Here is a 23,633-nt window from a genome sequence, read left to right as displayed (position 1 = left end):
AGGAAAAACAGAACAACACAAAATAGAAACCAAAGAACCTGTATCTCAAACACTAAGGCAGAAGGAACTCTTGCTTGCTTAAGGCTAAGGCATTAGTCAGGGGGTCCTGTTCCTTCTTTAATCCTAAACTCAAACTCCTGAATCTCAGCACCTTTTAGCTTGCTACATAAACATGAATGACAAAATCATGAGAACCACCAAAGAACACATGACAAGAAAAAATCTAAAACAGAAGAGAGAGGCCTAGATGATTTAGCCATTTCTCATGACAGCAGGTCCTGGCCCTTTGCTCTGCTCATGCTGCTTGCAGCATGAATGAAAGAAGCAGTTGCCAGAGGAAAAGCAGAATGCCAGGGTCTTTTCTAGAGAGGAGAAAAGGTCCTCAGCCAGTGGGGAAAAGAGGAATAGGAGAGATGGGAAAAGCAAGAAAAGATACACAAGAACAGAGTCCTCAAAGACGGGAAGGAAAGTGTTACCCTCCTCTGTAGAGAGCTTATAATTTAAAATATTTCCTTTTTGGCTAACCCTAAAACAATGAACTTTTAAGACTGGACATATAATACTTAAATATGTTCTCTCAAGGTCTGTGACATGGTTTTACATGATAACTCCAGCCCACAAGTAAGCATCCAGCAATCACGTCAAAATCATACCAGGTTATTTAAAACTGTTAAGTAGCAAGTAATAACTGGTTAGAAAATTTTATGCTTCTTCTCCTATTTCAGGCAACACCTCCACCTCCAGCTATCCCCACTGTCCTACCCAATAACTAACTTTGGGGGAGGACCAGGTTTCAAACCCAGGCAAACAGACTGCCATAACAAAAAAAGGCTTGAAGATGTCCATTAAAAAAAATTATGTTTTTAGAGTTTATTAACTTAATAGTTGTAAAGTTTTAAGTAGTAAAAAACAGCTGAACTTGAAGAAGGAAGTCTGAGAAATCATAAAATAAATGATAATGAAACAAAGGAGACTATAATCCTACAATGAAACTCTGTAAGAAACAAAATGGATGGAGTCAATTAATGACTGAGAAAAATAAACGGAAATGAGATAAATCAAAAGTCATAGGACTAATAAAGAGAAATACTGGATGTAAATAATCGACAAGATATCACCACAGAAGTGCACAGTACAGGTAAATATGTTAAAAATGTAGAAACTGTGCAATAGTAGATAAAAATGTAGTATGTCTTCGATAACCATTTAGATCTTTTAAATGGCATGTGCAGTGCCAGATATAGATTGATTCTGTTCACATTTGTGTCCTATGCACTCAGTTAATGCTGAAAATGGCAGTCAATGAACGTGTGCTGAATAAACAAGAGGCTGGCAGATGACTTATAATTATCTAGCACAAACCTACCCACTGCAGTTTATGGGACACTGTCCACTTTTATTGAACTAAAGAAACTTAGCATTCTTACTTGTTATTAAACATAGAAGCCCCAAATTACAATTTTCTTTCCAGGTAAAAGGCCAGCTGAAATCTAAGATGATACAGATCCTGGCCTTTCTGTAAGTTTTAATAATTTTATCATAAGAAATATGAATTTTAGAACATTGGTCTTTCTATACACAGCTTTTGGTAACCTTTATTTCTGTTCACAAAGGAGGAAAATTGGCAGAAATAAGGGTATACTGGCTACCACAACCTGACTACTATTGAATTTCCAATCATATGACATGTATCTTTTGTTGTTATGTCTAATTTGGTCCTCTAAAAATCTAGAAACGATTTATCTTAGCACTTAATCATCCTGTACTCCATCAAAGTATAAGTTGTCTGAATATATGACTGTTCTCTGATGATGCTTTATTTATTCTATATATCTTATATTAGAATAAAGATCTTCATGGACCTGACAGCCAGAAGACTGTACTAGCCCAACAGGGTCCTACAAAGAATCTATTGAAGAATAGGAGGGCTTCTTTGTGGCTATTCTTTAACAGACTGAATTAACCAAAATGGAAAATTCCTTGCCAGAGCCTACCAGCACAGAATGGTAGTGAAAAATATATAATCTTGGAGAAACTTTATGGGTACATCATAGTTAGAGCTCCCTTGTGCTATCAGCCTTAGGATGGTATGCTGGAATGAATGGGCAGAAAGTGGTCATTCCTTCTCACTCCGTATCAGCTGTTTACAGAGAGTCCCAGAGTCCATCTGTACATTAAATTGGCGAGATCAGGGTGTTGAGAAGTTAAGTGAAATGTTAACCAACTAAAGCAGAAAGACATATGTCAGTAATGATCATTCTGGTTTTAGAATAATTGATCTGAAGCCCTTTCTAACTATAACTAAATAGCAGGGCCTACTTCCCAAACAGCTTGGCTATAACCCTCAGATCTTCTCATGCCTGCATTGCTGTGTGGTTAGGGAGTGCTGCTTTGCTTCCAAAGTTGGATAAACATCTCTTTTTTTGGGGGGGGGGGCAGTGTCTTTGTCCATTGGTGCTGCTATAACAAAATACCATAAATTGGTGTCTTACAAACAACAGAAATTTATTTCTCACAGTTCTGGAGGCTGGAAGTCCAAGAGGAAGGTGCTAGCAGATTTGGTGTCTGGTAAGGACCCACTTCCTGGTTCACAGAATGGCACCTTCTTGCTGCCTCCTCACAGGATGGAAGGGGCAAGGCAGCTCTCTGGGGCCTCTTTTACAAGGGATTTCACAGGGGAAAGGAAAGTAATTTTATGTTCAGAACTATTCTGACAGTTTGGGGATTCCCGAAGCTTTTCACTATCTACTTTCCCAAGAGTAAAACAGAGACTAGGCCAGGAAGAATTTATACCTATATGACAGTATGTGATGTTCTAAGAGACTAGTTCCTTCTACTTTTGAGTATTTCTAAATTGATTATTTAAAACAAAAATACAAAATATTTTCTTTCTAGATATCCCTTTATAAGCAGTACCTTTATTGGGTTCCAAAGGCTTCCATTATAGGGGTAAAAATTAACATTACTATAATACCTGATAAAATATTTTGAGCCACTTTCTCACTCCATTCAGGTAATTCTTTTGCTTTTTCTTCTGAAACTGGCTCACAGGGTACAATGTGACTCAGATTAACTTCTTCACTTGAAGTATCTTTAGCCTAAATAGTAAAAATGTTTCAAAATGTGAAAGAGTTAGTTAAGTACTAAGAAGAGGTTAAATAGAAGCATTATATAATAAAATACTAAGCCAACAAATATTAGATATAATTAATGAAAACTATCTCCAGCCAACCTAGTTATAAGTATGTCTTATAAAACACAATACCAGAACTTCTATAAAGCTGAAAACTATTCTGGCCTATTTAAACCCTTACTGGTAAAATTTAAACATCAACATAAGTCCAATGTAGCATTTATCAAATCATATTTAAACTGACTAACTTTTTCCTTTACTTGACTAGACTATGAGTTCCTTTCATACAGATATCATACCTAGAATTACTATGTACATTGTACCCAGTAAGGTTAAAAAAGATTTCTGTTAAATGATTCAATCAGTAAGGAAAGATGTATCGAAATAAACGGGTTTTGACAGAGATTAAGTAAACATCTAATTTGAAACAAGAAAATATAAACACAGAACAATCTGCCAATCCATGGAAATGGAGAACATGGAAATACCTGTACTTCGCTAATTTAACAGCTTCTATGAGAGAGCTAGGGCCAACACACAAACACTCAAAGCTAAATGCATTCATTCTAAGAACTCAGGAGGCTGACTCAGATCTCACAGTATTAAAAATAACTTGAAAACCAAAGTGCCCAACAGAAACACAAAGAACCATTTAAAATGTAAAAACAACATTAAACAAATCAAAAATGTCTATATGAGGAGAAAAGCCACCCATAAGTGAAATCTAAAGACAAACTGGACACATTTTTTGCAACTTTTATCTTTGACAATGGGCCAACGTCCCTAATATATAAAGAGCTTCTAGAAACTGAGATGAAAAAGACTCACAGCTCAATAATAAAAATGGACAAAGTAAGATTTAACTCAGTGACAAGTGAAAAAAAAATGGACAAAGGGCATGAATAGACAGTATACAGGAAACAAAATTCAAGAGACCATTAAGCCTAGATACTCAACATTACTCAAAATAAAACCAACACAACTAAGATACTGTATTCTCATATACCATTTCTCATCTATTAGACTGCCAAAATACAGAAAAACTGGTCACCCACTCTGTTGACCAAGATATGGGGAAACAGGTACTTTTATACACTGCTGGTGGGAGTACTAAATAGTGTAATCCTTAGGAGGGCAATTTAGGAAAATCTATCAAAATTACAAATGCATTGATCTTTTATTTAGTAATTCTACTTCTGAGAACTTATCTGATTATCTTCACATGTATGAATCAATGGATCTACAAAGTTATTCATTGATGCATTATTTGTAATAGCAAACAATTGCAATCATGCCAAGTATCCCTCAATAAGAGAATGGTTAAAGAAACTATGATATAATCACAGAATGAAATATCAGAGCAGCTGCAAAAAAGTCTGAGGAAATTCTCTATTTACTCACATAAAGATCCCCAAAATTTATTATCAAATGAAAAAAAAATACAAGACACTCTATACTGTACATTATCTTTTGTATAAGGAAGGAAGAAAAATAACAATTTATATTTGCTTTTGTCTGCCTCAAGAAACCCAGGAAAGTTACACAATGTCCTAATAAAAGTGATTAACTACAGTGGCAGAGGGAATGGTGTGGAAAGGGACAAAGGTAGGAATAAAGCTTTTCACTGTACATAACTTTTAATATAATTTCATTTTTTTAACCAAGAAATTAAATTTCTTGATTCCAGAAATCAAAATTCTAAATGTTATAGAATTTTCAGATATATTAATAAAAAAGCCAAGGAGCAAAATAGTATGTTTTATATGCCACCATTAATGTTAAAAATTATATATATGTATGTATATTTGACTATGCATAAAATGTATCTGAAAGGACAATAAGAAGCTGATAACAATGTGCGTGAAGAGGAGAGCTAGGTGGCCGGTGGACAGGAAGGGAAGGCAGACTTACTTTTCACCATATTTCTTTTGTGCCCTTTGAATTTGATTTCTTGTAACTAACTTTTTAAAAATCTTTTAAAATAAAATATATTTATCAGAACCATTTTGGAATCCTAATGTTCTCATAAAGCTGGTCTAAGATATTCAACATAAACCACAGTAGCACTTTTCAAGTAAATGTAGAATATTCATGTGATATTAATTCCAAAGATAATTATTGAGCATTCCCCAACATGTGGAACACAGCAATGAACAATACTGAACTCGAAGTGCCTGTAATGTAATACTCATACAATGCTGTTTTCTTCATACACTTGCTTATATTACTATTGTCTAAAATCTCCTTCAATTTGCTATTCACATGACCAATTCTTCTTTATCCTTCAAGACTCACCTTAGCCATAATGTCCTCTAGGAGGAGGTTCTTTACTGCTTCCCACACCACCCATCCACCCACGCTTATCTATTATGTTAGGCTAGGCTGTATCTTCTATTTAATGACCACATTAGATAGAAATTACCTCTTTGCTAACACGTTCTTTCCATTAGACAGTAAATGCCCTGAGACAAGAAATTTAAACTTTTTCTACCATGTATGCCCAACATTCTAGTATTCAATAAAATATATACTGAACTATAATCCAAATTTACCACTTAGAACATATTACATGCTCAGAGCCTAAGAAATGAAAGAAACCACTAAAATTTTTAAAAAACTACGTCTCTCTCCTGTTGCCCAGCCATGAAAAATCAAGGAACTGAATAAAAATGGCAGTGTAAGAAAAAGAGACAAGAGTATATTTAGCCCCAAGCTCTTGGTGCATATAGGAAGGTGGAGAATACCACAAAGCAAGCAAGAAAGGATGTGCATCGTTAAGGTAAACATAAAAATCTTTCAAATATTTGGGAAAAAATATATCCCCCAAATACAGAACATCTTTTAAAATAGTTTAAGAAACAAACACTTAAAAAGGAACTATAAAAGCTGATTCTAGTTGTTTTTACCAGTGTTCACTTTGTAACTCTGTACAATCATATACACACATGAAACTGGTGAAAGGTACCATGAGAAGAGAACAAACCTTATTTTATAGCTTCTTTATTACCTTTTTTCCACGTTTTCCTTTATGACGCACATCCTTATTGCCTTGGTCCAAAGAAGGACCCAACTGTCTCACATCACTGCCAGAGGCTTCCCTCAATTGGTCAGAGGGGTGTCTAGTTCTTCCAGGGATTTGAAATTCATTTTCTTCTTCTGCTCTGTTCCAGTTGGTCTAAGGAGTAAAGGACTATGCTTAACTAAAATCAGAATCTGTTTTAGATGACTTTCCTTCAGGAACATTATACCATGTTCTAATGATAAACTTGTTCAAATGTCAGTGTTTGACAGTCTATAAATAACAATTACTTTTGCTGTTCTCTATATTTTTGTTTTATCTCATCACCAAACCTCAAACTACTTTCTAAGTTCTTTGGTTTATAACACATAGTCTAAAGTAAATTTTAAAAGATAAGGAATAAAAGATAACTTACAGCAGTTGCTGGTATAAGTTATCTTTAAACCAGATGCAGCTACATTTAAATTTAATAATGAATAAATTTTAGGAAATACATGCAAGACAAAATGAGTTTAAAAGCAAATTAACAAAAATCATGTCCACTTTACTAAGCATTGTTGGAAGGCTGATTTTTTGTTTGTTTTCTGCACTTAATACTAAATGTATTTTCCTAGCATATACTTTGCTGAATGAATGCTTAAGAGTAAAAACAATTAAAATTGTGACTAGTAAGTAGCTTTTGTTTACAGTTGAAGTTCTGGGATAGTAAAGTCATACAACCAAAAAATAAAATTGAACAGACAAAATAAGCATATAACCTAAAAGTCCATTTAGTTTCTTTCCTAAAGCCCAGTTATATATGTCCACTGAATATAGGAGTTAAGGGAGAAACAGTTCCATATTATTAATAGGTTTGTGAATACTCAGGAGTGTCATTTCAGTTAGTAAACAGCAAAGCCAAGCAGAACCTCGATCCATTTGACCAGGTGCCTGACTTTGTAAACAACTCCCCACGAGCACATTGAGGCTACACACTTCTGTATGGCAAGCACGGGATTTGTTAACCTTAGATTAAATAATTGCTGGCGTATGCTAAATGGCTTGTTGATCACCAGGTCATTCTCAGAGCTTGGCAACAGGGGCTGGTTTTGTTTTTTTTATCTCTCTCTCTCTCTCTATCTATATAGTCTCCTGTTCTCATGCTCTTCCCAGCCCATCATTTAACACAGTACCTGGGTAAATAATGGATTCCAAACATCTGCTGATTGAAGAATAAAAGACTACATTATCATACTGTCAGCCTCCTTTGACCCCAGATAACTGTCAACATTCTTAATCAAAAATATTTTTCCCCTCTTGCCATACAGTAGGATGGGCAAGAACACTGAGCACCTTTTTAAGCCTTTCCATAATACTCTATTCAACTCCTTATTAAACAGAAATACTCCACTTCAACAGGTAAGCATGTGGGCAAAGGAAACAAGCTAAGTAAGTTCACAGGATGATCACATTTTATTTTCTCTTTATTTGGCCTTCATATACCAAGAGAACAAAGATAATTCTCTCAGAATCTGTTTTTTCCTCAAAATGCCAATCATACCCTTAAAATCTCCAATACAAAGCTGAAGCTAAAGCTAAAATTATCTTCACTTTACCATTTAGTCCCAATAGTCCACTTTCCACCCGAACAGTAAAACAGTGAAAACAATAGCTAACATTTACAAAGCATTAACCACTTGCTAGCACTGATATAAATGTTTTAATGTATTTTTTTTTTTTTTTTTTTTTTGAGACAGAGTCTCACTCTGTTGCCCAGGCTAGAGTGAGTGCCGTGGCGTCAGCCTAGCTCACAGCAACCTCAAACTCCTGAGCTCAAGCAATTCTTCTGTCTCAGCCTCCCGAGTAGCTGGGACTACAGGCATGCACCACCATGCCCGGCTAATTTTTTTTTTTCTATATATATTTTTAGCTGTCCATATAATTTCTTTCTATTTTTAGTAGAGATGGGGTCTCGCTCTTGCTCAGGCTGGTCTTGAACTCCTGAGCTCAAACGATCCGCCCACCTCGGCCTCCCAGAGTGCTAGGATTACAGGCGTGAGCCACCGCGCCCGGCCATGTTTTAATGTATTAACTTTTAATCTTCACTGTAGCCTAATGAAGTGGACATTATCCCCATTTTACAATAAGGAAACTAATGTATAGAGGAGATCATTAACAGCTGAGTTAAGCAACTAGTAAGTGGAAGAGTTCAAATTCAAATCCAGGCAATTTGACTCCAGAGTCCACAATCTTAACCAGCATTTACAGCAAATTTCCAGGATGTAGCTGTGAACACACAAACAAATTATATTACAGTCTTCTAACTTTGATCACTTAGAGGTTATTGCAATTTCTTTAAAAGCAGAAGTACTTACGTTAAAGTAGATTTTCACCCTAAAGATGATCATACAAGTTACCTGGAGACGAAGGTCAGACATTTGTCTTAACAGATCCTCAAAGAGTTCTCTATCATCTTCTGGTAATTCAGAGGACAAGACGACCCCCACAAAGCATCCTGCCGCCTGTAACATTGTGTCAGGAAACATGTAGGCTCCCACGGTACATTTCAGAACTGGAGATCTATCAGGAACTAGAGGATACAACCAGTCACAAACCTGAAACAATTAGGCAGAAGAAAAAATATATATGTATCAATGAATGGAGCTAGATTTTCATCTACATTTTAATAAAATGGTTATACCAGAAAATAAACACTTCAAAGTTTGAGATGTATTTTACAAGCCTTTATAGAACCATCAACAAATTCCCAATGAAAATTAATCATTTGCCTGTTTGATCTTCCTTCCCTTTTTGGCACCAGGGACCAGTTTCATGGGGTCGGGTGGGGGAGGGGGCAAGCTCAGGCAGTGATGCTAGTGATGAGGAGCAAATGTAAATACAGATGACTGGTCTGGGGCCACAGAATTATACAGTCTTAATGTTGATGGCCTTAAATAGCCCACTGTTAACCTAGATGATTCTAGCTTTAAATAAATAATGATCAAAGTAAATTAAGGTTTTATTTTTCAATTTAAATATTCCCTTTGCAGTAATAAACAAACTCAAACTGTTTTCAAGTACTATACATGTATTTACTAATTTACTCCTCACAACAATCCTAGGATTGGTTAGTATTTTGTGTATAAGAAAACTGATGCACAGAGAGGTCAATTAAGTTGCTCAGGGTCAATAACTAAAAAGTGGGGCTAGGATTTGAGCACTTGTAGTCTGTACCAGAGAAGCCAAACAATTATTTTAATTAGAAACTCAACGCTAATGACGTGGAATAATTTTTTTTTTTTTTTTTTTTTGTTGAGACAGAGTCTCACTTTGTTGCCCAGGCTAGAGTGAGTGCCGTGGCGTCAGCTTAGCTCACAGCAACCTCAAACTCCTGGGCTTAAGCGATCCTACTGCCTCAGCCTCCCGAGTAGCTGGGACTACAGGCATGCGCCACTATGCCCGGCTAATTTTTTCTATATAGATTTTTAGGTGTCCATATAATGTCTTTCTATTTTTAGTAGAGACGGGGTCTCGCTCAGGCTGGTCTCGAACTCCTGACCTTGAGCAATCCACCCGCCTCGGCCTCCCAGAGTGCTAGGATTACAGGCGTGAGCCACCGCGCCCGGCCTGGAATAATTTTTTTTCACTAAACCCAAGAGAACTTGACATGACACAGCTACTACAATAGATTAAGTTATGTTTATGGACTGACTATCTACTGTGAAGTCAAAGCAAAATGACACAAAGTTCTCCTGCAATGTCATCCGAGGTCAGTTTGTCAGCACACTCAGACTTAAACTCACATTCTGGCTATCTAAAATCAGAAGACATTAAATTTAAATGAGAATTTTCAAATGTATTAATTTCTAATGTGATACATTCTCTCAGTAACCAAAATATAACTATGCCCATCACCCAGAACACTGTCTCACCCAGAAATGTGGGAGGCCAATCTATTATCAAAACATTGCATGATAAATATGAGTCAAAGAGCATGAGTTATTTCATACAGACCACAGAAAATTCTGATATATTTAATACTACCATCATCTCTGACTAGCAGAATATAAATGTGAAAGGATTGAAATATGAGAGTCTGACTCTTTCCTGGAAAGCACTTAGTAAACATTTTCAAATTCTTTTTTTTTTATGGATTCTCTGTTCCGTTTGTCTTAAAAACCATTCTACCTTATATAAAAGTCAAACTTCAGACAGGTTACAATAAAACTGATTACTGTGTTTTCCAAAGTACAATAAATACATAAACCATCTGTGGTATGTGAAATGATGTCAGATAATCCACAAACTTTTCAAATTTGAGTAGTTATGTATTTTAGTATATTAGGATAAAAGTACATTTTAATTTCACAGCTGTTATTGGATATAATTAACAAGTGAGAATTTAATAAAAATATTAAAAAAGTAATAGGGATGTAGATTTGACAAAAAATTGTAAAGGTTATTCTAAAATGATTAAAGCTTGGGAAAGTTTATTTTTTTTTTTAAAACTATTCCATGATTTAAGATTAACTATATTCTGATAACCTTAATTGAACTGGAACATTCCCAAATCTTAAAAAACCCACAAATGTTTACAGACCTTTCTTATCACAGGTTGTTACAGATTGGTGAGTTCATCCACCATAGGCTGATTTATTCCAGTTTTACTTTCACAGGGCAATCTCATGTCCAAGTTTTATATACACTGACTATAGATTTTAAGGGGTTTAAAAAGTATATTGACCAGCCTGAGCAAGAGCGAGACCCCGTCTCTACTAAAAATAGAAAGAAATTATCTGGCCAACTAAAAATATATATAGAAAAAAATTAGCCGGGCATGGTGGCGCATGCCTGTAGTCCCAGCTACTGGGGAGGCTGAGGCAGTAGGATTGCTTAAGCCCAGGAGTTTGAGGTTGCTGTGAGCTAGGCTGACGCCACGGCACTCACTCTAGCCTGGGCAACAGAGCGAGACTCTGTCTCAAAAAAAAAAAAAAAAAAAAAAAAAAAAAAAGTATATTGAGACTGGGCGCGGTGGCTCACGCCTGTAATCTTAGCACTCTGGGAGGCCGAGGTGGGTGAATCGTTTGAGCTCAGGAGTTTGAGAGCAGCCTGAGCAAGAGCGAGACCCTGTCTCTACTAAAAATAGAAAGAAATTAGCTGGACAACTAAAATATATAGAAAAAATTAGCCAGGCATGGTGGTACATGCCTGTAGTCCCAGCTACTCAGGAAGCAGAGGCAGAAGGATTGCTTGAGCCCAGGAGTTTGAGGTTGCTGTGAGCTAGGCTGATGCCATGGCACTCTAGCTCAGGCAACAGAGTGAGACTGTGTCTCAAATTAAAAAAAAAAAAAAAGAAAAGAAAAAGTATATTGAAACTAAAACCAAAAGAAAAATAGTTTTTTGAAGGCCTAGAATTCTAAGTCTGCCTACCTATTAGAACCAAATAATCTTACTCTAATTTCCTAAGTAGACAAATAGTGATTTTTACAACATAGGAAATTATACCTAACTTCTAAAATTTAGTTGGTTATTGTCTTTTTTTATAATAAAAACATTTAGTAAATGCATATGGTAACTCTTTTTTAGGATACTCTGCTACAAATACCTGAAAACATGCACGTGAGAGCCTATTAAAGGGACTCCAATTAAATTTTGGGTGTCATTTTACTTTTCATTTAGGACCAAAACAAAAGGAATAAGAAAGGTTAAAAACAAAATTAAAAGCACTAAGACAGGACAAATTTCTACTACAGTACAAGTCATTTTAATGGCTGAGTACAAGTAACCAGGTAGAGTGTTTCTGACATTCATTGCTCGCATCTCCAGTTGCTGAGGACCCAAAGATTTTTTAATTCCAATTTTACAATGCAACACTATTAACAGATCAGCAGAAATTGTTATAGCTTTTATCAGCCCCTCCCCCAAGCCCACCATTTTTAACCTTAAGGCTTCCTCCCTAAAATAACCTACAGAATTCACAATAGTCTTCCTGTCCAGTAACAAATCTTTCCTTTCAACAATGCCTTCAAAGTAACTCCTTCATACATCCCTGGTAAGCCTGTCTTTCAACAACTTTCAAGCTGACTCCATGTAAAAGCTGCATAACAACTGACGGTAGAGTGTACCATAAGAGAAAATGAATATAGATAGCCAGTGCTATAACTAAACTACATTATCTGGACTTTGGACAAAAGCATCTACTCTGCTTGCAGAGTGATCTCTCTTCAAAGCAAATTCCTTTGTCCAATGAGTCTCAATGTCTAATGAGTCCTCCTTTCAAGAACTCATCTCCCCATACCTACAACCAGCTTTTTAAAACCAGATTTGTCACTGGATTACCCCCTTCAGAATACCTCACTAATCCACAGGAATGGTCTGATGCCAGCATTTAGTTAGCACCAGTCTTTACTCTTAGACCAAGTGTATTCTGGTAAATTTTTCTGCTTGGAATGTTGAAATTACATCTTAAATTATCATCACACTGTCTACTTCTGGAGAGACTTCTAGACTTCAACCCTGGCATAGTTGAGATTTTGGGCTGGATAAATTTTTCATTGATGAGGGCTGTTCTGTATAGATGTTTGGCAGCAACCCTGGCCTCTACTCACTATGCCAGGAGCAACCAACCCTCAGTGGTGATGACCAAAAATGACTCCAGACATTATCAAATGTTCCAGGGGTAGGGGAAGGTAGTGGTGCAAAATTGCCCCTGGTTGAGAACTACTGTTCTGGATGGTGGGAATGGGTCTAGCCCAGTTTAGACTCTCAGCTGGGTCGTCACATTTGTAGATATTTACAGTTATATATCCACACGAATTACATAAAATCTTTTAAAAATTAAAGCTATTAGGCTTCTTCCTCAGATAAAGAATTAAAAATTTAAGGATGATCTCCCTTAGGTTCTATCATCACAAATTTAATACCAAAATAAGACTTTATATCTCAAAAAAAAGACTGTGAACAAATATAGATGTTCAAGGCTCATTGATTCCATGGAATATACCTAAAAAGGAAATAGTCATCTTTTTGCACTTACTGTACTAGACACATCATAAATAGTTACAAATAAAAATGATGTATTCTACACATATTTCAAGTTATGTTTACATTTTCCTTTGGCTTACCTGAAGAAACCCAGGAGGACGGTTTAGAACTGTATCAAGAGAATTATCCAAGAACCTCACGATTCGAAGGTACCCAGGATATGAAGGTGCACTAACCTCCCCTGCAGGATTTACAAAAAAAATCTGTACTCCATTTGGTATTAAAATCAACTCATCTGCATCTAGCCCTAAGGTCTCAAGAGGAGGTGGCTGAGAATGATTCCTATAAAAGTCTTCTCCAACTGATGAAAACTCCCCAGAATCTGTTCCATAGGATACAGTGTAGTGACCCTCAGCAGCCTGAGGAGTATAAGCAGGAGGTGCTTCTGCAGGACAACTTTGAGATGGTAAAGACAGAGAAGGAGGTGCAGCAATTGCCCCTGCACTTGTAGATGGAGTGTTTCCATTTATTTCAGCATGCTGAGGTGGTGAACTAAAGGACTGAGGTTCTGGTGACTTTTCACACATGTCTTTTGGTGGAAATTCTGGATATAACTTGGGCACCTCCTGAAGATCATTCCGTAGAGAAGTGGCAAGACCCTTCTCTAGAATTTCCAACCTAGTGCGTACATTCTGTAGTGTTTCTTTCATCTTCTGTTGCATCTGTCTAGCAGATTCCCACCCAGGGCCTGTTTGTTCAGGGTCTGTTGATGAAATGCTGATTCCTCTGAGCAGGTGTCCTATTCCTTGCTTATAGTAGTTCTTTGCTTCTTCCTTCTGACCTAATTCATCTGTATTCAGTCCTTTATTAACAAATAAAAAGGCCTTCTTATATGCTTCCCTGATAATCTTAATTTCAGCAGGTTCTCCATTTTGTGGTTCTTGCTCCATTTCTGCAAAATAGGAAATATTATCTTTATTTTTTATTTGCCCAAGGAAATATTATCTTTAATTAATCTTCTTTAGGTGTTTAGTTTACTTATTTATTATCCATCTCTCCTACCTGAATATATTTCAAGAAAACAAGAGCCTCACCTGTTTGTTTCGTTCACTGTGGTACTATTCCCTAAGCCTGATAGGGATCTTAACCAGCATCCAGTTTATTCAGTTGACTTGAACAGGGTCTTGAACACCACTGTGACGTGGCACCCACTTCTGTACTACACATTATAGGACACCACCATCACTGGGCACCATTTAGAGTGCTTAACTTATGCTGGACACACCATGCTGGGTGTTCATGTCATTAAATCCTTACAAACAATTCTTGAGGCGTTATTGCTATTAGTACTTTAGACAGAAGAAAAATTGAGGTTTGAAGGCATCAGCTGCTTTAGATCACCTGTTTCTTGAAAGATCCTGGAGCTAGGATTTTTACATTTTTAAAGGGTTATAAAAACAAAGAAGAATGTGCAACAGAGGTCATATGTACAGCCCACAAAGCCTAACACACTTACTATCTGAAAAAAAGAGTTTACTGAACTCTGTCCTGGATCACAGAATTAAATAGTCTGATTTCAAAACAAATCCAAAAATCAGGGTTTCTCAACCTTGGCATGGTTGACATTTTGGGCTGGATAATTATTTGTTAGTAGCATCTCTGATCTCTGTCCACCGGATGCCAGTAGTAGCACCCCCACCCCCACCCCCAAAAATGTCTACAGACATTGACAAAAGTACCTTGGGCAGCAATATTGTCCCCTGCTGAGAATCACTGCTCTAAACGGTCTTCAAACTTGAGGATGTGGACCCCTGGAACACATGAAATCTTCAGTGAGACATGTACCAATAACGTGTAATTTCAAGAAAAAAAGCTTCCAGATCCTCTATTTCCATTAGTACTCCTCACTAAAACTGATCTGCATGGGCACATGCCTACAGTCCAGTTATGCTGGTTTTTCTCTCCCAGACTCCTTTCACAATCTTCCCACTTTACAAAATAAAGGCATACCTTTCACCCATTCCTATTCTTACATGGTAAGGCGTCAAAGAACCTCTTTTAATTTACGCACATCTCCCACTATCCATCTCATTAAGACATACATTTCTACTGAACTACTCTTCATACTTATTATTTATCAAAATCCACCAGGTATTTATGATGTTCTGATCAACTTTAGTTACTACATGCAGTAACTCAAAAAAAATTATAATTCCTAGAATTACAGTCATATGAAATTTTTAAAATTTAGTTTCAATTTATATATTTTTATTAAAGACATGTATGACAGATTAACAAAAAGCTTTTCAAGCATAAAAGCACACTACATTAAGATAACATTTTGTGCGGTGGAGGGTGATAAAAATGAAAGTAAAATTTCAAGAAAAAGGAACTGTATAAAGTACCATGTTTTAAAAAAATTGGGTGAAGGATATAAAACAGCAAAGATATACTCCTTTGGATAAAATTAAAAGAATACCTATTTTATATTAAAATGTCAATATCAATACCAGGTGGGAAAATGCATCCTTTTCAACTACCTAAAAGTATGATGTAAAATTCAACCTTAAAAGTGTGCAAAAGGGACAGTTTTACAAAAATTATTTGGGGGGTTGATAAGCAAATTATTAATAAAACCACTGCTCTAAAACCACTTGCTACTGTAATATATTGAAAGATAAAATGCACATGGTCTCTGGCCCTTATAAGCACCATAATTCACTGCCTTCTATTAAGGTCGATCTATATATATGTGTTTGGCACCTTTCTAAGGTTTATCCAATCCTCATACTTTTGGAGGTTGGTATTTGATTTAGAAAATGTTTTACAAATATTGAGCAACTTGTCCAGGGACAGAACTAGTAAATGGTAGGGTCAGATTCAAATTAAGGCATGGCTCAAAAGATATGTCAAGAAAATTAAGTGAAACGTTTGATTGCAAAGCTAAAGCTCCTAGTATGCTTACAAGTTAGCAGAGTGAAGAAAGGATGAAGGAAACTTGGAGTGTTTCATGGTAGAAAGGAGTATGGCCAAAACCTTAAAGAATAGGGAGCATCTAAAGGTAGAAAGCGTAACGAAGGAACTTTAGATAGAAGCAATATTTACCTTGAGTATATTTTTATTTAAAAGCTTATTTTACATATAGTATGAGAAAGATTTCCTAAATAATGTGTCACTGGAGTAAATGAGCTGCCATTGAGAAAGAAAGGGTTGTGTCTATGTGTGTGTTGTGGAGTGTCGTATTATAATTCCACACGGCTACTGCTGCTGAATAGCTTTCCTTGTTGCATCGCCATACTGAAGACAAAAAAAAGTTTAGCAAGCAGAAGAGCTGGAAATCTAGCAGGTGAAAAGTAGGTCTAATGGTCAATTTCACTCTAGTATGGGGAATCACAACACAGAAAAAAAGTTTATATTAAAATATCACATTTGATTTTGTAACTGGGATTTTCTATATTCTCAGCAGTCTCTGAGAAAATACAATTCACAGAGATAGTGACTGCAGGGGTGGTGACTTTAAAAATAATGCCTATCATATTCCTAAGCACAATTAAGTGCTTGTCAAGTCTCTGAAAAAAAGTAAAAATAATTATTACATGATTTCAATCTTTTAATTTTCAACTTTGAAAACACAAAATCTCTGAAATGTCAATCTGAAGTATTTAAATAAACATTACTTACACTAATATAATAGTCTTAAATCACCAATACCTGTTTTCAGATACCATGGTACACTTAAGTTATAATTTTTTAAACGTTCTAATAAAAGAAAACACACTTATTTCAAACTATATGTATGTGTATATGTATATGTTTTAAAAAAATACTCAGGAGCAAAGGGAAAATTCGGAATCAAAATACTTGGCAAGTTAGCTCAATCCCATAAACACCGAAAGTAGTAACAATCACGTTTAACGGTCAACATCACAAGGAGTCTTGTTAGGGAAACTACATACAACAGCGTTTCAGAAAGCGCCACAGGTGAGAAGCAGACCACAAAGAAAGCATTCCTTTTTCAAACGGATCAAATAAAGCCATCAAATTCAGTCTATTATTATACAGGAGCGCAACTCATCAAAAGAGTTCCTTCCATTTATAATTGGAGACATTCTTAAGTCACCTTTTCTTTTGCTTTTGGAAATTTCAAAGAAAAACGGTTAAATTCCCAAATACTTGAGGTCATTATTTCAGAGGCAAAAACAATCTCCGAACACAAATTCATTAAATGACAATACAATAAAGCAAACCTGAGGATCCTCAAGAGACTACTAGAGTAATTCATTACAAGCAGAGAGTGGAAAACTGGGTCAACCCCATGGTAACGCAATAATGCCGTGTCACGAAACTGCGCATTCCAAGACAAACTTTTCTCAGAACACAGAATGAGGTCGGAGCTCAATCCCTAGCAAACATTAACAAAAGTATTCGAAAGAGTAAAATCATACGCTGTCCAACCCAATATAATTGCAGCTGGTTGTGGACCTTTTTGCAAAAAAAAAGACTATCGAAGCTGTGAGCGCTCTGGGAGAGAGGGCAGTCGCAGCGACTTTGGAAGCCAAAATAAACAGCGGGGGTGGGGCAGCAAGAGATGCTCCCACCCGAGCGCGATCGCCAGGGGCCGGGAGCGTCGCGCTCTCCCTCCCAATAGTAAACGGGGGTGAGGGGGAGGCCTAAGGGTCCATAAATAAGATCTTGAGTTAACTAAGAACAACTTCTCAAACTCTTCTCTCGTGACACAGCTCCCGTCGACGAAAATTCCATCTCTGAGATTTGGATGAGGGCCGGGGCCCTTTATCCCCGTCACTGGCTGCTCCGCCCGCCCCGCCGAGTCCGCGGGGCCCGGCGCGCTCCCACCGCCCGCCCGCCAGAGGGCCGCGCAGGGGCAAACTGCTCCCCACCGCCGCCGCCCCACCTGTGCCTTCCGCAGCTCGGGCGCTTCGGCGTCGCCCCGAGAGCTCCCCGCCCGGCCGCGGCGCCCAGGGCCGGCTCCCTCACACGACGCGCTCCGCCCGGGGTGCCCAGGGCCCGCCCGCCGGCGGCTCCAAACTGCGTTCCAGACCGCGCGCTCCCGAGCGCGCCACGTCACGCGGCCCCGCCCGGCGGCCCCGGAGCCGGAGACTGCGCAGAGGCGCGTCCCCGCCGAGCCTTGCCTTCGCGTGTGCGCCCACTCGGGCGTGCCGCGTGGGTTCTGTCCACTCTGACCTTCTAAATGGAGTGTGGGAGGACGTCACTCCGCTTCGAACCCAGGAATCACCCTAAAACTCTATAGGGGGAGAAAAGGAGCGAGGCCTGGAGGCCCGAAAAAACCTCGCGAGTCAGCGGCTCAGCCCAGACCCCCTACCAGGGCCTCCGGGGGCCCAAGGCCACCGCCCCGCGCCTGCGCAATCTTTCCCTTCTCCGCGAAACCTGAGGCCTCAGAAGGGGAGAGGGCGTGGGCAGTGAGAGCCTGTGGCCTCTAGGGGGCGCCCTGGACCCAATGCACGAAGGAGAACAAACGCTGATTCTCCCAACTCTTCTGGAACTAACCTTTGTGACTACTGTATTCGGAGGACATTTAGCCTCTACACCATGTGCTTTAAGTTTCAGTGGTGTGTGAGTGTTAACGATATCGATAGATATCGTAAAAAATGTTAAATTCCTGATAAAAAAGTGAGTATGCCTATACCATTTGAGATTATGAAAGGCTAAAAGGGGAAAATCAAAGGGAATATACTTTTCTTCAAAAGTAGTGAAGTACTATAGATGAGAGATTTATACTTTTGAAGAGGCCTGCCTTAAAAAAAAAAAAAAAAGGAAGAAAGCTTTATGTAGTGCTCTGAGCATTTCAGACCAGTTAAATGACTTATCTAAGGATCGCATGACTTATTCCAGATGAATTTTTATTTTCCTCAATCAAAATTAAAAATAGGGACTGTTGGGCTGGGAGTGAGTCTTAAATTCAAAATTGGGAACCATTTGGTAATTGCCTCAATTCTCAGAATGGTAGATCAATTTTCTCAAAAGAGTAAAACCTATTAGGGAGGAATACATTAGTACAGTTGCAAAAAATTTTGCTTTTATACACCCTAAAGCTGTGGTCCCCAAGCCCCCGGGCCACAGGAACCGGGCACATCACCACGTGAGCTCCGAGACAACCCCCCTCCTCTCCCCCTAACCCCCCACTCCTCCTGGGTCGTGGAAAAATTGTCTTACATGAAACCAGTCCCTGGTGCCAAAAAGGTTGGGGACCACTGCCCTAAAGAAATACCCCAGAACTGTGTACCTTCTCCTACATTTTTAGATTGACTATCAAAATTTTTTATTTGACTTAAATAGTTGCAAAAGATGCAATTTCTGTTTTATTGTAAATTGACATTTTAAAATGAAACAGTTACATAACTTTTAAATGTAACCAGTGGAATCTAAATACCAGACAGTTTTATATCGGTCATCATCAAGTTTTAAAACCACACGAACAAGCTTTACTTTAACAGGAGGAATTTTTACATCATCCCTTTTCATCTTGAACTCATATTTCCATTTCATACTGTGAAATTTTATCCCAGTGTAATATTTCTTTATTCTTAAAAATCTTTTATTGATCACCTACTGGTCTGCATAAAAAATGAAAACATAAATTTGAATATAATTTCAACAATTTTCAATAGCCATAGATTAAAATGTTTAAAAATGTAAATTTCTATATGAAATATGATTATATATAGAAAACTCTAAAGAATTTACTACAAAGCAACCAGAACTAATGAGTTCATCAAGGTTGTAGGACACCAGCCTGAGCAAGAGTGAGACCTGTCTCTACTAAAAATAGAAAAAATTAGCTGGGCATGGTGGCATGTGCCTGTAGTCCCAGCTACTCAGGAGGCTGAGGCAGGAGGATCACTTGAGCCCAGGAGTTTGAGGTTGCTGATGCCATGGCACTCTAGCCCCAGCAATAGAGCGAGACTCTGTCTCCAAAAAAAAAAAAAAAAAAAAAGTTGTGGGACAAAATATCAATATACAAAAGTCAGTACTATTTGTGTACATTAGCAATGAACACTTTGAAAATGAAATTAAGAATTCCATTCATAATACTATAAAGAAGAATACTTGGGAATAAATTTAACAAAATAAGTGCAAGACTTGTACACTGAAAACTATACAACATTGCTGAAAGAATTTAAAGATCTAAATAAATGGAAAGCCATTCCATGTTCATGGATTGAAAGATTTAATATTGTTAAGATGGTTATACTTCTCAAATGGATCTACAGATTCAACACAATCCCTGTCAAAATCCAAGATGACTTTTTGCAGAAATTGGTAAATTGATCGTAAAGTTCATAAAATTTGTGTAATACAAAGAACCCAGAGTAGCCAAAACAATCTTTAAAAAGAACAAAGTTGTAGGACTTATACTTTCCAATTTCAAAACTTATTACAAAGCTGCAGTAATCAAATCGGTGTGGTACTGGCATAAGGACAGACATATATGGAATAGAATTGATCAGTGAAATAGAATTAAGAGCCCAAAAATACTTCCTTGCATTTACAGTCAACTAACTTTTAGCAAAGGCACCAAGAATATTCAATGGGGAAAAAGTCTTTTCAACAAATGGGATAATTGGATATCCACGCAAAAAGGGGAATTTGGACACCTATAATACACCATACACAAAAATGGATCACAGACCTAAATATAAGAGCTAAAACTATAAAACTCTTAGAAGAAAATGTGAGTAAATCTTCATGAACATGGGTAAAGCAATGATTTCTAAGATATGACCCAAAAAGTATACAAAGTAAAAGAAAAAAATGGTAAATTGAACTTCATCAAGATTAAAACCTTTTGCTCTTCAAAAGATACCATCAAGAAATTGGAAATACAACCCATAGACTGTGAGAAAATATTTTTAAACCAGTATATTTGACTTGTATCTAGAATATACAAAGAACTCTTTCAATGCAATAATTAAAAACTTACACACTTGAAAAAAATGTGCATAAGATTTGAATAGACATTTCTCCAAAGAAGATTTACAAATGGTCAAAAAACACATGAAAAGATGATCAATGTCATTAGTCTTTACAGAAATGGAAATCAAAACCATTAGGAGATGTGATTTCTTACTCACTAGAATGGCTATAATCAAAAAGATAGTAACAGCTGTTGGCAAGAAGGTGGAGAAACTGGACTCTCATGCATTGCTGGCAGGAAAAATGATGCAACAATTTTTTGAAAAAAGGTTTGGCTTTTTCTTAAAAAGTTACACATAGATCTACTATATGACTTAGCAATTCCACTTCTAGGTGGAATTGCGTAGATGCGTTTTCATTTCTTTTGATTCAAAGAATTGAATGATGCTGCTGTTAAACACTTCCCACTCCTATTTATTTTACTTAGGTGGACAGAATTTTTTAGCTTTTACGAGTTCTCTCTCTCTCTCTCTCTTTTTTTTTTTTTTTGCTCTGTTGCTCGGGCTAGAGTGTGGTGCATCATCATAGCTCACAGCAACCTCAAACTCCTGGGTTCAAGCGTTTGAAAGAATGAGGATTTACCTTCACACATACACACACACACACACACACACACACACAGCAAAACACCAAGAAATGTCAAAGTGAAATGTCAGAGATATCAACTGTCAAACTGAGGACTTAAGGAACTTGGACAGTTCATGCAGTCATGAGCTCTCTCCATTTTATACCTTATAATTAGATAGCTGACACTGATATTTTTCAGTGGGCCATTCCATGAAACTCCATAAATTCAAGGTTTATTTACCTTACACTATCTGGACAGACAATGGGTACCCTGCTAAAAGCATTTCATGTATAAGGACTGTCCATTATGTTCCCACCAGTATCTTGGTCCAATTAGCACATTTACAAGGAGATTAGACTTGGTTATTTCCACCCGGGCATCTCAGGATAGAAAGAATTGGTTACAGACCAGCTGCTAATACTTAACTTCCAATTTATAATTTATCTCCTCTGTCTTTTGTTCTCACCAGATTCTTCTAAAAAATAATGCATTCTCTAACAACAGTGAAGAATTGGAAGAGGTAGGTGAGGTCTTTAAATGAAAATTACTATTATGGTAATTTTACAGTAGTTTAGAGGAGGCTTCACATCAAATAGTATTTTGAATTGTCTTTTTATTTAGCACTCTTGAGGGTTTTACCCTATGGGCAATGCACCAGAATAAGATTTGGGGAGCTGAGGGCTATGCATTTCTTACATAAAGTGGGAAATGTTTTAATGTGAAAGGAGAAGTAGGAAAAGAGATGCTAGGAAATGGCACATACAAAATTAAAGTTCTGGATATTGATAATATTAAAACTCTTATATCCTTGTAAGGTTTTTACACACCTCCAGAGGTATGCACACTCCAGTTAAAGGTATGCATACTCCAGTTAGACCCCCATGTACCTGTGGGGGTCTAAGACCACTGGTTCTGGAATTCAAGTGCCTGAGTGTGAATCTACCTAAATCTCACAGTTGTTATTACTTAACTATTAATACTCTGAGCCTGTTTTCTCATCTGTAATATGGTGATGTGATAAAAGAACCTGCCTTATAGGATAGTTACCTAAAATCACTTTTTTTTTTTTTTTTTGAGGTCTCACTGTGTTGCCCGGGCTAGAGTGCTGTGGTGTCACCATAGCTCACTGTAGCCTCAAACTCCTGGGCTCAAGGGATCCTCCTGCCTCAGCCTCTCAAGTAGCTGGGACTACAGATGTGGACCACTACACCTGGCTAATTTTTAAAAATTTTTTGTAGAGACAGAGTCTCACTATGTTGCTCAGGCTGGTCTCAAACTTCTGGCCTCAGGTGATCCTCCTGCCTCGGCCTCCCAAAGTGCTAGGATTACAGAGATAAGCCATTGTGCCTGGCCAGTTTCCTAAATTAACTGACATAACTCATTTAAAGTCAGCACTCAATAAATATTAATGATATTTGAATTTCTTCTCTCTTTGATGAAATTTTTAAATGATTTACAAAGAGCAGATTTGTTCTAAGCAAATCTGAATAATTTTAAGTCTGTCTTCATTAAGATTGATGACATTATTCTCTTAATCAAGAATATACTTCACAGTACAAAAAAAGGTAAATGTGAATACTATTTTTAACCCTTTACAGTGCCATTAATAAAACAGTAATATTATATATAGCATTATTTTGATAACATAAGTGTCCTCAGAAGAAAAATCTACTTTTTAATGGACTTTAGGAGTGATATATGCCTATTTGGGTATGTGGGCATGTAATATCCATTATAATTACAAGTCCTGGGTGATTATGCCAAAGACTTTTATGCAGAAGCTTGTATTTTTGTTGGATGAGTGTTCTGAAAGTTTCATCATAAATTATACTAGATTCAATTTCATTCAGGTTGTCCAGTTTCTTTTACTCACATGTTGAAAATATATTGTATTTTTTCCTATTCATCTATTATACAATATTGTCTATGGGTATTAGAAAACTCAGAGAGTGTATCATATAATGATGAATATCATTAAAGTGAGAAATGTCTAAATT

At 37.1% G+C, this 23,633-nt stretch overlaps 1 protein-coding gene across 2 annotated transcripts in view; it reads right to left on the bottom strand.

The window, feature by feature from the left end:
• SPART (spartin) overlaps nt 1-18,351 on the bottom strand; it is a 30,543-nt gene extending 12,192 nt beyond the window's left edge. Inside the window, exons 1-6 of one of the 2 annotated variants that reach the window (XM_069467335.1) lie at nt 18,318-18,351; nt 14,855-14,926; nt 13,256-14,067; nt 8,549-8,746; nt 6,141-6,308; nt 2,975-3,098 (exon numbers count right to left, since the gene is read on the bottom strand). In XM_069467335.1, coding sequence (XP_069323436.1) covers nt 2,975-3,098; nt 6,141-6,308; nt 8,549-8,746; nt 13,256-14,065 — 1,300 coding nt within the window. In that variant the 5' untranslated portion in view covers nt 14,066-14,067; nt 14,855-14,926; nt 18,318-18,351. Of the gene's footprint in view, nt 1-2,974; nt 3,099-6,140; nt 6,309-8,548; nt 8,747-13,255; nt 14,068-14,854; nt 14,927-18,027; nt 18,161-18,317 lie in introns of those variants that run through there. The other variant, XM_069467334.1, reaches the window with a different exon arrangement.
• Nucleotides 18,352-23,633: the final 5,282 nt, after the last annotated feature.

The sequence above is a fragment of the Eulemur rufifrons genome, chromosome 4, assembly GCF_041146395.1.
Source record: "Eulemur rufifrons isolate Redbay chromosome 4, OSU_ERuf_1, whole genome shotgun sequence".
Lineage (NCBI taxonomy): Eukaryota > Metazoa > Chordata > Mammalia > Primates > Lemuridae > Eulemur > Eulemur rufifrons.
Note: the sequence above shows the minus strand (reverse complement) of the source record. Positions and strands in the feature narration are given on the sequence as shown.